Genomic DNA, 16,451 nt, shown 5'->3' on the forward strand with positions numbered 1-16,451 from the left:
AATTGAAATAATGTACTTGAACCTGTGCACCTGACAGGTTTTATTTGACCTTGACCTTGGTGACCTGGACCTTGATTTGAGAGTTCATTGAAATTAAGAAAAATCAAGTATTGCACCAGGGAAACATTTATGGTTTATATTTTAGAAGGTGGAAGACCTGGATGCTTCATACTTTGTATATGGATGCCTCATGTTACGAAGTTTCCGTCAGTCACATGTCCAATGTCCTTGACCTCATTTTCATGGTTCAGTGACTACTTGAAAAAAAGATAACATTTTTTGTAATGTTAAATTCTCTCTTATTATAAGTAGTAGGATAACTATATTTGGTATGTGCATACCTTGCAAGGTCCTCATGCCTGTCAGACAGTTTTCACTTGACCTCGACCTCATTTCATGGATCAGTGAACAAGGTTAAGTTTTGGTGGTCAAGTCCATATTTCAGATACTATAAGCAATAGGTCAAGTATATACAGTATATGGAAGGACTGTAAGGTGTACATGTCCAATTGGCAGGTGTCATCTGACCTTGACCTCATTTTCATGGTTCAGTGGTTATAGTTAAGTTTTTGTGTTTTGGTCTGTTTTTCTAATACTATATGCAATAGGTCAACTATATTTGGTGTATGGAAATATTTTATGATCTATATGTCAGTTGCGCAGGTTTTATTTGACCTTGACCTCATTTTTACAGTTCATTGCTCAGTGTTAAGTTTTTGTGTTTTGGTCTGTTTTTCTTAAACTATAAGCAATAGGTCAACTATATTTGTTGTATGGAAGAATTGTTAGCTGTACATGCCTGCCTGGCATGGTTCATCTGACCTTGACCTTATTTTCATGGTTCATTGGTGAATGTTTAGTTTTCTTGGTTAATGTTAAGTTTATGTGACAGTTGTAATAAAGCTTTATATTTAGGACTATCAACATAATATCAGTGATTAGTAAAGAAGACGAGACATTTCAGCGTGTGCACTCTTGTTTAAGCTTTAGCAATACATTATTTGACTCAACAGACAATTTTCATATTACTGACTTTCGACTCTGGAGTGCAAAAAATTTCAACATGTTTCCTACTCTGTGGTAGCTAGAGGACTTTCTGGTAAAATCAAGCTTACAATCAGTGCAATTTGGGGAAACAACTAACTGTTTTCCAATGATATTGTCATGTATCATGTGTATAGAAAACATAAAACAATTAATTTTTTCCCTAAATTGCACTGATTGTAAGGTTGATTTTACTTCTTTTAGTTGCTCATACTTGACCAAGTACCAGAAAATTATATACTCCAGATGCTAAAGTCAGTAGTATAAAAAATAGTCTATTGAAAGTATTCTGTACTCTTTGTAATGACAAGTATTTTTATGATAAGACTATTGTATAGGTTGTTTGGTAGTACCAGTGTTTTATATATGTCCTTGTTGTCTTCTATTGTCAGGTAGTATAACAAATAATATACATGTTAGATGGGATCAAATATATATATATATATACCAAGATTAACAAATCATTATTTAATTTAAACTGTTATAAATAGTCTGTGCAAAAGTATAGAAAAAATTCTTCCCAAGAAAAAAGATGTATCAATAGTTTCACTGTGTTTTCATTTGGAGTATTTTTTTACATAAGAAAAAGCACCAAGGTACAAATGAACAGATTAAGAACATTTCTGTAAGAAAATGATTAATTATCAACATTTGTTTCAGTGAAATTGTCTTTTTATCAGACAAATGATGCAGCTTAGTTTCTAAAATCTCTAAATTGGTGTACTCATTTGAAATTTGAACAAACAAATACAGAAATTAAGATTCTTTAACTTTACTTACAGTTAATTCAACTCACCTTGAAATGGCAATGTTATACCTTTATGTATATTAAAACCTAATAGTCTAACACATAATAATCCTTTGAATATTTTTATAACTCTGTAGAAAGGATGGAAAAGGTCAGCTGAGTTTGATTTGATATGAATGAGGATGATGTATATATTTATGAAACATAATTCTTACATGTAACTTCTACATTATTTAACTCTGATGAAGAGTGGTCTCATTGGCAATCATATCAATCTTCTATTTTTATATTGGCAAAGGAACAGCATTTATACTTTATTATCTGCTTGCCTAACAAATTAATTATAGTGTTTCAATTGTTTCTTTGTTTGTTCATACATCTACACCTGATAAGTTCTCCATTGAAGCCAGGATCCTAGCACCTACATTCATGTAATATTTACATGAAAATAATAATTGCTTTGTTTTTCACAGGCAATTTTTTTTCTATCTTTATTTTCTCAACAAACCAAATTACATTAGTATAGAGATACACACAATGAATATTACATAATGTATATGTACAGACATACAAAATTTATACGAAATTTTTCAAAATTGTTATATGAAATAGTGATTTACTTTAATGCTTAAAGTCTTTTATTACGTAAACAGATAATTGTTAATGAATTAGTGACTGAGAAATAATTTTTGTATTTTACTTCAGGAACTTATGCATTTACTAAAACATAAATTTGTGCATTATAACAGCAGCAATTTTTTATCTTTTTATTTCCTGTAATATGTGAACTTGTACCATTTATTAGATATGCGTTAAACAGAAATGATTCATTATTTTGTTTCAGATGTTGATGAATGTGTAGCAGATTTGAATATATGTGATGTTAATGCCAGATGTTACAATGTTCCCGGTAGTTTTCAGTGTCAGTGTAATTCTGGTTATCGTGGTGATGGTAGATCTTGTGTCAGTAAGTATACCTATTTAAACTAGTGTTATTTTATTGGTAGCTGATACAATGTGCTAGGCAGATTTCAAGTGTTATTCTACTTACCATGGCAACGGAAGAACTGTCAGTCTTACAATGTAAGACAGTGTGATGTTAATAGACCTAATCTAATTCTTTGATTTATCTCCCTTTCTCTATAACAGGTGTATGCATAATAGTGCACAGAACATTATACCATATTTGTTTTCAGTTTATAGTTTTTAGTCCCCTACCGACGAAGTCCAAGGGGACTTTAGGTTTGCACTCCGTCTGTCTGTCCGTCTGTCCATCTATCCATCTGTCCATCTGTTCATCCGTCAGTCCGGCAAATCAGCTTTCCACACTTTTTTTCTTCGTTCTTGAAGATATTGATTTGATATTTGGTATATAGTTTTATCATGAAAAGTTATAGATCAAGTTCAAATTTTGTTCCGGTTTGATGATTTAGTCCAGAGTTATGGACCATAACTCTGGACCATATCTAATGTTAGAGTACTTTGTTAAACCATATTTCTGTACAAAGGGAGATAACTCATTTTTTAAAAGACATTCTTTGTTAAATTATTTGAAGAATGTTTTGGCTGATTTGTTTGTTATTTAGTATTAACTAATTTTCTGAATGCTATATATATAAAAAAAAATTATGAAGAGAAATCCTTTAATTAGATAATAATCTATTTTTATTAATGTATATATTTCAATACATTACATTGTGTAGATAAAAGTTGTTGACATTTTATAGATAAGTTACAAATCTATATTAGTTTGTGACAAATGAAAGAAAAAATATTTGGAACTATTAATTATATTTGATTATATAATTTATAATTTGAAAATAGATATACACTGTATTACATCATATCTAATTTTAGAGAACTATTAATCATATCTAATGTTTTTTTTCATCATGCTTATAAGATATTGATTGATAATTGGTATATAGTTTTATCATGACAAATTACAGATCAAGTTCAAATTTTTGTTTCGGTCTAATAATTTTGTGCAGAGTTATGGTCCTTGGACTTGAAAAATTCACTCTTTCAATCAGTTTTCAACACTGTTTTCAGTCATGCTTGAAGATATTGACATGATATTTACTTTTTGTTTACACCATGACAAGTTATAGAACAAGTAAGCATTTTGTTCCAGTATAATGAATTTTTACCCGGTAGGGGACTATGTATTGCCATGCAATACTCTCAGAATGCTTGTTAGCATTTATCATGCCATTGGTTTTCTCTTTTGAATTGTTTCACATTTGTCATGCCTGGGCCTTTTTATACCACTTATTATACAATATGGGTTTTGTTCATTTTTGAAGGCAATGCATTGACTAATAGTTGTATGATATATTTGTATCAAACATGTTATTGCAGACATTAAGTTCTTATCTGGTTAATTTCAATAATTATGAACCTACACAAGCCTACCAACATTGAGTCTGTTGCTAAGAAAAAAGATTTCGCCATTACAAACATGATTTGTTGATTAATTTATCTTGTACTTTTAGAGGAAGTTGTACTGTGTGGTGATAATACCTGTCATGATAGAGCTAGATGTGTATACAACAGTGACTTACAGAGACCTATGTGTGAATGTAATACAGGATTTACTGGGGATGGAACAAGATGTGAACCTATACGTAAGTAACCATGGTGATGAACCATCTACATAAGTTTTTTGTCGAGCCTGCGACAAAGCAACTTTTGTTGCAAAAGCGAGAGATAGCGATCCTACATTCCGTAATCGGCGGCATCCACAAATATTCACTCTGTGGTTAAAGTTTTTGAAATTTTAATAACTTTCTTAAACTATCCTTGATTTCTACCAAACTTGGACAGAAGCTTGTTTATGATCATAAGATAGTATCCAGAAGTAAATTTTGTAAAAAAAAAAACCTGTTTATCCGTATTTTACTTATAAATGGATTTAGTTTTTCTGCCAGTTAACATTACATTCACTCTGTGGTTAAAGTTTTTTAAATTTTAATAACTTTCTTAATAAAATATCCTGGATTTCTACCACACTTGGACAGAAGCTTGTTTGTGATCATAAGATAGTATCCAGAAGTAAATTTTGTAAAAAAAAAAATCCTGTTTATTCATATTTCACTTACAAATGGACTTAGTTTTTCTGCCAGTTAACATTACATTCACTCTGTTTAAAGTTTTAAAAATTTTAATAACTTTCTTAAACTATCCTGGATTTGTACCAAACTTGGACAGAAGCTTGTTTATGATCAAAAGTTAGTATCTAGAATGAAATTTTGTAAAAATTTATTTCCTGTTTTTCCGTATATTACTTATAAATGGACTTAGTTTTTCTTCCAGTTAACATTACATACAGTCTGCAGTTAAAGTTTTTGAAACATTTATTAGATTCATAAACCATCCTGGATTTTTACCAAACTTGGACAGAACTTCTTACAATCAAAAGATAGTATCTACAGGAAAACTTTTAATGATTTTTTCCCCATTTTTGTTGAGCCTGCGACTTTTGAATTAAGGGATAAATCATCAAGCAATGTAAAAATTATCTTCTTTATCATTTGTTCATTCAATAAATTTATGTTTCAACTCTTTTATAAATCTATAGATTTGATTGCATACTGTTTTCATTTTTTTACAAGCATAACTTTTTTCATACATTTCAAACGTTTTATTTAATTAATTGTAAATCTATTATGTGCATTCCCCTATCACACTGAAGACATAGACAACAGCAAAAGTAGGGGAGATACTGGGTTCCGTGGAACCCTTACAAATTTTTCAGTTGTTTAATCTTTTATTTTGCAATACCATTTTAACCATAAGTGATTGTGTATTCATTGCATTTATAAAGTCCAAATTATTGTGAAATCCAGCATAATACACCATTATCCTTCAATGGTTTAAATTTCAAAATTTATTTGTAAGGGGAAACAACTCATAGACAGGACAATCTAGGTTCCTTCCTATTCAAATCAAATGGCACAAGCATGGTGTATTGTGTAGAATCTGACACCATTCTACCCCTGCTCGAAAAATTAGGGATATATTGGCTCACCTTTTTATATCCTCCTGTAAAACTTTCCTGTCATATTTTCTCAGCAACCACAAATCAGAGCTCCTTGATAATTGGCACCAAGTTTAATATTTGTAAGCTAAGTTGTGTGCTTATCTACTTCCTGTTGTCTACTTGTACATAAAATCTTTATATTACATAGGATACATTGGTTAATAGGAGATGTTTGGTAAATATTAAAATATTAATGAAACAATATACTGTAAACACAAGTTTAACTCAAATAGAAAAATTAGTCACAATATGGCCATCAACAATCGACTCAGCACCCATTTAAGTTATTTAAGAATAGTAGAAGAGAATTACTGGATATGAATTTTTGTTAATTCCAATTGTAAATTGTTATGAAGTATTTTTAAGTAAAACTTATATGTTAAACATGTACTGTTTAAATGCAAGTTGAGAATATAGATAAACATTTAAAGTAATTTCTGTCCTCATAAAAGTAATAATTTTGTTCAAGACAGTTCACAAATTTTATATATATGATATAATATAGATAGTTTATTTTCTTTATAGAATTTGGATGCAATGAAGTAGCTGGAGTTTGTCATGAGGATGCTGAATGTGTGTATGATGTTGATGATGAAAAGTACAAATGTCAGTGCAACGAAGGCTTTAGTGGTGATGGTGTAAGCTGTGAACGTTCCGAAATAGGTAGGTCATCTGAGGTCAATAGTTACATTATGTATTCTTATTTCATTACTGCATCTTGTATTGTAAAGGTGGAAGACATGTTTTATATTCCAATCAATCTGCATCAATGTGTATGTTTGCCTGGGTTAACTTGCCTTTATATACTTTGCTTATCATTTCAGCTGACTGTAATTGTGATCGTAACACTGAATGCCTATGGGATATTGTGATGTTTGCCTACAGATGTGTATGTTTGCCTGGGTTTACTTGCCTTTATATACTTTGCTTATCATTTCAGATGTGTATGTTTGCCTGGGTTTACTTGCCTTTATATACTTTGCTTATCATTTCAGCTGACTGTAATTGTGACCGTAATGCTGAATGCCTATGGGATATTGTGATGTTTGCCTACAGATGTGTATGTTTACCTGGGTTTACTTGCCTTTATATACTTTGCTTATCATTTCAGCTGACTGTAATTGTGATCGTAATGCTGAATGCCTATGGGATATTGTGATGTTCGCCTACAGATGTGTATGTTTGCCTGGGTTTACTTGCCTTTATATACTTTGCTTATCATTTCAGCTGACTGTAATTGTGATCGTAACGCTGAATGCCTATGGGATATTGTGATGTTTGCCTACAGATGTGTATGTTTGCCTGGGTTTACTTGCCTTTATATACTTTGCTTATCATTTCAGCTGACTGTAATTGTGACCGTAATGCTGAATGCCTATGGGATATTGTGATGTTTGCCTACAGATGTGTATGTTTGCCTGGGTTTACTTGCCTTTATATACTTTGCTTATCATTTCAGCTGACTGTAATTGTGATCGTAACGCTGAATGCCTATGGGATATTGTGATGTTTACCTACAGATGTGTATGTTTGCCTGGGTTTACTTGCCTTTATATACTTTGCTTATCATTTCAGCTGACTGTAATTGTGACCGTAACGCTGAATGCCTATGGGATATTGTGATGTTTGCCTACAGATGTGTATGTTTGCCTGGGTTTACTTGCCTTTATATACTTTGCTTATCATTTCAGCTGACTGTAATTGTGATCGTAACGCTGAATGCCTATGGGATATTGTGATGTTTGCCTACAGATGTGTATGTCTGCCTGGGTTAACCTGCCTTTATATACTTTGCTTATCATTTCAGCTGACTGTAATTGTGATCGTAATGCTGAATGCCTATGGGATATTGTGATGTTTGCCTACAGATGTGTATGTTTGCCTGGGTTAACCTGCCTTTATATACTTTGCTTATCATTTCAGCTGACTGTAATTGTGATCGTAACGCTGAATGCCTATGGGATATTGTGATGTTTGCCTACAGATGTGTATGTTTGCCTGGGTTTACTTGCCTTTATATACTTTGCTTATCATTTCAGCTGACTGTAATTGTGATCGTAACGCTGAATGCCTATGGGATATTGTGATGTTTGCCTACAGATGTGTATGTCTGCCTGGGTTAACCTGCCTTTATATACTTTGCTTATCATTTCAGCTGACTGTAATTGTGATCGTAATGCTGAATGCCTATGGGATATTGTGATGTTTGCCTACAGATGTGTATGTTTGCCTGGGTTAACCTGCCTTTATATACTTTGCTTATCATTTCAGCTGACTGTAATTGTGATCGTAATGCTGAATGCCTATGGGATATTGTGATGTTTGCCTACAGATGTGTATGTTTGCCTGGGTTTACTGGTGATGGAAGAACATGCTCTCGTATAGGTAAGTTTTATTTATTGCTGTAAATTCTGTTATAATGCTCAGCTGAGCTGAATAACATTAAATATTTATATGTTTCATATGAAATTGAAAATAATGTTCTTATAAAACATGTAGTAAGAAAAGTGAACCATATGAGATCATACATAAACATCTGTGTGAACAAAAGAATGATAGACGGTTGCTTTAAACGTCCAGCGGCTGATTTAATGCTTATTCGGAGCAAGAACATGTTAATCTGATATGAATATTAACCCTGCTTTGTTGTAGACAGACAGGTTGAGGCTAATTTTTATGCCCCTGCCGTAGCGGAGTATAAGGATTACACTTGTCCGTCTGTACGTCCGAAATTGGATTCCGTTCTCTAACTTTAGTTTCCCTTGACCAAATGTAATGAAACTTATACACAAAGTGTATTACCACAAAATACAGATCAAGTTTGAATTTGTGTGGCGTCACTTTTACCTTTCCTGAGTTATGCCCCTTTATAAATAGAAAAATTGCTGAATTTTTCGTTTCTGTTCTCTAACTTTAGTTAGCCTCAACCAAATGTTATGAAACTTATACACAATGCTTATTACCATAAAACACAGATCAAGTTTGAATTTGGGTGGCGTCACTTTTATAGTTCTCTAGTTATGTCCCTTTATAATGTTTTATTCAAGCGGGGGCATCATCTGTGTCCCATGGACACATTCTCCATTTATTTATGTGCTAGTTTACAAGGTAACATTCCATAGGAAGACATGTCACCCTACTTGGACACATTATTCAAACCTACCACTCTTTGCTCTTACTTATTAATGCAATGTGCTTAGGAGAAGGAGCAAATACTTTGGTTTAATAGGAATGGCATTCAAACCCACAACCTTCCACACTCAAGGAGAACACGAGTTCAACGAGAAGGTAACAAAAAGAAGAGAAAAATCAAGGAAGATTCTGTTGATGATACCTTAACTTGAATTTCTATTGTTCTTGTGTCATAAGAAGGGAATTTTTGATGCTTTAAACATATCATTATTTGGGATTTACTGAATGTCAATTTCAGTTCAGATGTGTTTGCTAAATGGATAAATTTTCTTACGAGAGGATGTGTGTGAAAATCCACTGGCTGGGTCAAACCAAAGACTTGGAAAATTGGTATTTGCTGCTTTTCTGCCAAGCTATCGGCATTTAACAGTATTAGCAAAGAATTTTCCCCTTGTAGTCAGAATAATGTTTCTGGGTAGGGTTACATATCTTCATGAGGACTATTACCTAGACTAGCCTGAACAAAATTGGCTCAGCTCTATTGAGTACAAAGCAGGGTTCTATTCCTATCACATTAACATGTTCTCATCCTGACTTGCATGTAATATTTGCCACTGGACATTATGTAAGAATCCATCATCATATAATTTTGGAACTTGCTTTTTAGGCAAAGCTTATTCTATATTATTCTTTCTATGATATATATATATATGGACAAGCACAAAATGGCTTCCTGGATTTCTAACTGATTTAGCAGATTTTGACTGCTGGTATATATTTTATTACAGAAGTGCCCTCTGTATGTAGCAACTGCCATGTAAATGCTCGCTGTGTTTACGATGAGATAACACGACAACATGAATGTGTATGTTCTAAAGGTTGGACTGGGGATGGCACAGATTGTCAGATGGAAGACTGTCGTGTCACACAGAACTGTGATCGAAATGCTGATTGTGTCAATGATGTTATTGTTGGTAAATTCCGATGCCTGTGCAAAAATGGGTTTATGGGTAAGACAATTAAAATGAAATCTAATCATGATAAAATTGATAAAAAGATCTTTATTTTAGATTTTTTGCAAACACATAGAGATATTAACACTTGAGGACAATTTCCTCCTTAGCTGCGTGAGAATCTGATTGAACTATGTCTCAAATGAAGTAACCTTAATTCAAGCATTATGTTCCAGATTGTCAAATTTTTCAAAAGATTTAGTTGGTAAAATGTTTTATATGATACTTCTTTCTTTCCATACAATCAAATTAACTTTCACATGTTGCATTTTTACAGAACATTGACAATGTAATTCATTGTGAACCAGAGGGTTGTAACATGTACAATGACTGTTTAATATATCAGGTGATGGGTATCGTTGTGAACCAGAATGTTGTAACATGTACAATGACTGTTTAATATTTCAGGTGATCGGTATCGTTGTGAGCCAGAGGGTTGTAACATGTACAGTGACTGTTTAATATTTCAGGTGATGGGTATCGTTGTGAGCCAGAATGTTGTAACATGTACAGTGACTGTTTAATATTTCAGGTGATGGGTATCGTTGTGAGCCAGAGGGTTGTAACATGTACAATGACTTTTTAATATTTCAGGTGATGGGTATCGTTGTGAGCCAGAGGGTTCTAACATGTACAATGACTTTTTAATATTTCAGGTGATGGGTATCGTTGTGAACCAGAGGGTTGTAACATGTACAATGACTGTGATATTAATGCCCAATGTGTTGTGGATGATAGAGTAAATAGGTACAGATGTGTATGTAATACTGGATATGACGGGGATGGTAAAGTTTGTATATCAAGAGGTAAATAAGACAGATTTAAACTGATTTTTAAATTGTTGATTTATTTATAATTTTTATGGTCATAAGACATACAATCTTTTTTCAGTTCAATTTTAGAAGTTTTATATTTTTTTAATTTCTTCAAAATATACCAGTTCCCTACCAATATTCACAATTATAAAGTATTTTCTGTAGATAATTTGATATGAGTTGCTGTTCCTTAATATATAATTCTAATTGATATATAAATTAAATCAAGTAATTTTATATGAACTTTATTACTTGCCCAGAAACACAGCCATTCAGACTTTAATGATACTTTTCTCAACTTCATTGATTCGCTGTATTTCACTCACTAGCATATTCTAACATCAACCCCCCATATAGGGGTATGAGTCCAGCTAGTTTCTAGTTCTATTCAATGTTCTGTTAAAAGCATTTTAATATTTCAGCACAAACAAATAGAATTTAAATATCTATACATGGATTTAATTAGTTTAAGCAAGAATGTCTTTTTACTATGAAATTAACATTCTTTTTGCGATGCAGTAAAAATTATGCACAGAAATTACTTTCAAAATAACTCAAAGGATGGAAATAGGGTGATTTTCGTCAAAAGGAAGATTTTTACACCCTGGGGAGATGAAAGGTCCAGAAAGGGTAGACTTAAAATTTTAAAAGTTAAAAGAGTCTCACTCCTACAACTGGTGCATTGGCAGGTACACGTGATGTAATCTTGCTTATGGCAATGACATTTTTATAGAAAGTTAAATAATACCCTGATAACATGTGTAATAAATGATATTTAAATATGTTTACAGTGGTGCCATGTAACCAAGTAAACAATTGTGGTCCTAATGCTCAATGTTTGTATGATCCTGATTCCTCGTCATACAGATGTCGATGTTCCGCAGGGTATCAAGGAGATGGGTACAGATGTGAACCAAGAGGTAAACAACATACTTTACACTTACAATATTCACTGGTAATATACTCATTTTTAGAAAAACATGATAAATGGTGTTCAGACTAATAATTGATATTGAAATATTACACATTATTTACTGGAAGTATTTGTCAGCTTGCAGTTTAAATTATGTAAATAAAATACTTGACATGACATCTTTTGGAGAAATGCAGTTTTTAATTGAACTAGTTTTATCAACATAAAAACTCCCATGCTCAGCCTTATAAGCTTTATTGCAAACATGACGAATTTGAGATCATAAATTTCTGTTTAAGTCAAAAGATCAACGATTTTCTTATAAAACAAATAAAAAACTCAACTTTATGGACCTGTGTGTTCATTATGTAAACTTTGAATTCAACTACATTGTGCATGGACATGAAGCAGCTTAGATGTATTAAAAATCTTCGTCTTAATGTTGTATATTGAAATGAATGTAATATTGTTATTTAGGTTTGGATTCCTGTAGACGAGATCCCAGAGTGTGTGACAGACATGCCAGTTGTATATTGAATGTAGATATTTATGCTTGTGTATGTAATGATAATTACAGAGGTGATGGAAGAAGATGTGAACGTAAGTTTACTGAAAAAATGCAGAGATGTGGTATGATTGCCAATGAGACAACTATCCACCAGTGTTCAAATGAAGTGGTAGTAAGCAATTATAGGCCACCATACGGCTTTCAACTTTGAGAAAACCCCATACTGTATAGTCGACTTTTAAAGGCCCCAACAACTGTTTTGTAACCAACAAACTTTGATTGTCAATCAGAACAGGCCAGTTATTACAAAGGGAGATAATTTCTCTTTTTTACTCAGTTATACATGAATAATTCTTATATATATATATATATATATATATATATATATATATATATATATATATATAGTAAATATATAGTAAAACCTGTTAAAAAAAACCAAATCCTCTGTTTTTTTAAAGCAGTAATAGATTAGAAAGAGTGATATTTTTATTTTTTCTTTCATAATAGATATATATATCATTAGAAAGAGAATTTATTGTATTTTGTTAACTCTGTATGTTTATCTTTTTAGCTATAAGTAATAGAGATAACTATTTACTGTTTAGTAGAGGTTACACTATACACAAAGTACCTTACATACAAACTCAGGATGATATGGGGCAGAGAGTACTTTATAAACCAGGTAAATAGAGAATTTTATAAACTTTGTAATTTTAATAATAAAAATTGATGTATACATCAATGAGACTACCACACATTTTGTTGTTGAAAGACGTAAAGAATTTAATTCACCCTGGAAACATCCAATTTTTTTACTTTCACAAAAGAGATTTTGACCTGCCAAAGCTGATCAGGATCTCCCGTTATTAAACAAAAACTCAAAAGGTGCTTAACATGTAGTAGAGCTAATTACCTATCTCTTTAAAACTTTATTACTTTGTGGCTTGAATAATGTCCTCATTTTTTCAGGAAATTCAACAGAGCCAAACTGTTATTGTCCCCCATGCAATGCATTGTGGGGAACATAGAAATACTGGGCGTCCATCTGTGCGGTCTTGTTATCGCTCTCATGTGTACGATTCTTGCCAGTTTTTTATTAAACTTATATCATAGGTTTATATCAGCACTGTCTTGGATAAGTTCTAAAATCAGTGCAGATCAAATATTTTAAAAAAGAGTTATGCCCCTTGGAAATATTAGTTATATGGAAAATTTTATTGTTAGCGCTCTCATGTGTACAGTTCTTGCCAGATTTTTTATCAAATTTATATCAAAAGTTTATATAAGCAATGTCTTGGACAAGTTCAAAAATCAGTGCCGATCAACTATTTTTAAAAGAGTTATGCCCCTTGAAAATATTAATTATATTGGAATTTGCATTGTATTTGCTCTCAAAGCCTTCATTTCTCTAAGATATTTGTTAATTGGAGCTCTGTTCTTTTATTGTGCAAAGATTTGGACCTATTTCCTTTCACTAATTTAACAGATCCTTCAGGAAAAATGCAGACACTAAGCCTATATTTCTTAATAGAAATAATGCAGCTATGCATAAAATTACATGTATCAATTCTGAAATTTCAAAATGGAGATGATCCATGCAGATAATAGTAAAAATTAAACTTTCAGAAAACTTATTAATTAAAAAGATTTTGAGCATTCTTGCTTTCAAAAGGAGTTGTTAATTGATTAACAGTATTCTTGTGTTTATCAGATCAGTTAATTATTGATGTGGATACAGACTGTGTGGATGGAGATATTTACTGGACAGATGTTTCTGGTGGTCAAATAAGCAGAGCAAAACTGGATGGTTCTAATGAAACAGTCATTATTAGTGGTTAGTCATTAAAATTATAACTTTATTTTAAAACAGGTTTCAATTTTTCATTCTCAATTTTATTCCCCAACTTACTTCTCTCCCTATTTGTGTATTTTTTAGGCAGTATACTGTAAATTCTGAAAATTTTTGTGATGTTTTTGTTATTGTGAAAATTGCATCAGGATAGGTTTTTCAAAAATGAAAACTTGCATTTCAAATTTTATAACATTATTTGTTTGCAGCATTTACAGAAATTAAAATAATTGATATTGGATTTCTGTCTTCTGTTCAATCACAATAATTAATGCAAGCAAATATTTCTGAATGTAGTTTCTAAATTTACCAAAATGACAAACCAATGATCAGAACAACAGATTGGAAACTAACAACAACAATGACAACTATAGCTAGAAAAGTTTTATAATAAATATTTTTCTATTTTTAAGAATAATGTTTGTGTGTTAGGTAGCCACTGCATATGATTTTGTAAGATACATAAGAAGTGTACACTAACAAGCCCACACTGCATAAAAGACAATCATGGTTAATACTCGAGCACTATATTTTAGGAGTGGCGATAGCATTTATTTTTAAAAAGGCATTGCCTTTAACTGTCTATATATTCAAGACTAGATTTGTATTTTACAGGTCAGAGTTCACCTGAAGGTATTGCCATTGACTGGTTATCTAGAAACTTGTTCTGGACAGATTCAGGACTAGATATTATTCAAGTATCAATGCTAAATGGAACATACAGGAAAACTCTAGTTTCAGAAGATTTAGTGAATCCTAGAGCCATTGTTGCTGATCCTAACCAGGGGTATGTTCCTCATAGAAATAATGATGAAAGCTAAGACTTGTAGTTATTATGGGCATTATAATTACACCCAATGTAATATGGAAACAACTGATATATAGTTTTACTTTATTTCAAGTTAAAATGCCAAAATTTGATTGATCAATACGAGGGAGATATTCTACTCTATTTCATAGCTTATATTCTTTTACCCTTCACAGAGATCCTTGATCAATGGTACACTTTATGAATTCAGAGGTTAATATTTTCAAATAAAATTTAAAGGACAATTATAATAGAACATTCAGTATAATAACACATATCTGAGAGTTGACAATGTTTTCTCAGGGTAACAATTTGCTGTATCACCCCCTCAGCTATGTGATATTTATATAATGTACAAAATTTTGATCTGACATAGAAATTTTGAAAAATCCAGTCTTACAAAAATTTTTTAAATAGCTAGTAGCATGGTAGGCTAGTCCCTTCTTAACTGGCAAAACGTTGCATAGAGCTGGTGCTGTAATCTAGTCACTTTTACACTGTTAGTTTATGAAACTGGTTGATATATTTTCTCATAAAGATCATAAAGTCCGGAAAATTCTAAAGTTAGTCATCTAGTTCGTGATTTTCCTTTTCATAGACATTTGCTTTCAAAAAAGAAATACTGTTTGATTTTTTCAGAATGATATATTGGACAGATTGGAACAGAGGAGCACCAAAGATAGAGAAGGCTTACATGGATGGAACACATAGAGAAGTCCTTGTAGATACAGACCTAGGACTACCTAATGGACTCGCCCTTGACCTTTATACCAATCAACTTTGCTGGGGTGATGCTGGTCAGTTTTCATCTCTTTAAATTTATCTTCTGTAAAAAAATTTATGTTTACCAATGATTCAGGTTTTATTAGTCCCCTACCGACGAAGTCTAAGGGGACTTTAGGTTTGCGCTCTGTCAGTCTGTCTATCTGTCCATCCGTCAGTCCAGCAAATCAGTTTTCCACACTTTTTTCCTTCGTGCTTGAAGATATTGATTTGAAATTTGGTATATACTTTTATCATGACAAGTTACAGATCAAGTTCGAATTATGTTCCGGTCTGATGATTTTGTGCAGAGTTATGGTCCTTGGACTTAGAAAATTCACTCAAATAATCAGTTTTCCACACTTTTTTTTCGTCATGCTTGAAGATATTGACTTGATATTTGTTATACAGTTTACACCATGCAAAGTTATAGATCAAGTAAGCATTTTGCTCCAGTACAATGAATTCTTAACCGGTAGGGGACTATGTATTCCCATGCAATACTCTCAGAATGCTTGTTGAAATAAAGTTTTATATGACCATCAAAAATCTTTTCAATTTTGTTTAATAAATATGAATTTGATTTCCAATAATCAAATTTATATTTTGGCTGTAGAAAAACTCAGAAATTCCTTGTTTCATTTTGTAACATTGATGTACAAACATGGGGCATATTTTGAAAGAAAAAAAAAAAAAAACATTTACATACTTCAAAATTTTACGTTAATAATGTAGCATGGAATCTCTACCTATACAAGTAATGCTTTTTATTTCCAACACACAAAATGCTATGAATTTTTAAGAATAAAAAATG

The 16,451-nt window shown here is 31.9% G+C and overlaps 1 protein-coding gene across 1 annotated transcript in view; it reads left to right on the forward strand.

Annotated features, from left to right (window-relative positions):
• The window catches only part of LOC127737333 (nidogen-2-like), a 60,705-nt gene that overhangs the window by 39,913 nt on the left and 4,341 nt on the right, over nt 1-16,451 (forward strand). Inside the window, exons 11-22 of the mRNA XM_052247935.1 lie at nt 2,637-2,759; nt 4,288-4,419; nt 6,360-6,497; nt 8,106-8,219; nt 9,755-9,976; nt 10,636-10,785; nt 11,586-11,714; nt 12,185-12,307; nt 12,790-12,900; nt 13,930-14,052; nt 14,683-14,854; nt 15,515-15,672. Of these exons, the coding sequence (XP_052103895.1) occupies nt 2,637-2,759; nt 4,288-4,419; nt 6,360-6,497; nt 8,106-8,219; nt 9,755-9,976; nt 10,636-10,785; nt 11,586-11,714; nt 12,185-12,307; nt 12,790-12,900; nt 13,930-14,052; nt 14,683-14,854; nt 15,515-15,672 (1,695 nt within the window). The remainder of the gene's footprint in view (nt 1-2,636; nt 2,760-4,287; nt 4,420-6,359; nt 6,498-8,105; nt 8,220-9,754; nt 9,977-10,635; nt 10,786-11,585; nt 11,715-12,184; nt 12,308-12,789; nt 12,901-13,929; nt 14,053-14,682; nt 14,855-15,514; nt 15,673-16,451) is intronic.

This window comes from Mytilus californianus, unplaced genomic scaffold (assembly GCF_021869535.1).
Source record: "Mytilus californianus isolate M0D057914Y unplaced genomic scaffold, xbMytCali1.0.p SCAF_4, whole genome shotgun sequence".
Lineage (NCBI taxonomy): Eukaryota > Metazoa > Mollusca > Bivalvia > Mytilida > Mytilidae > Mytilus > Mytilus californianus.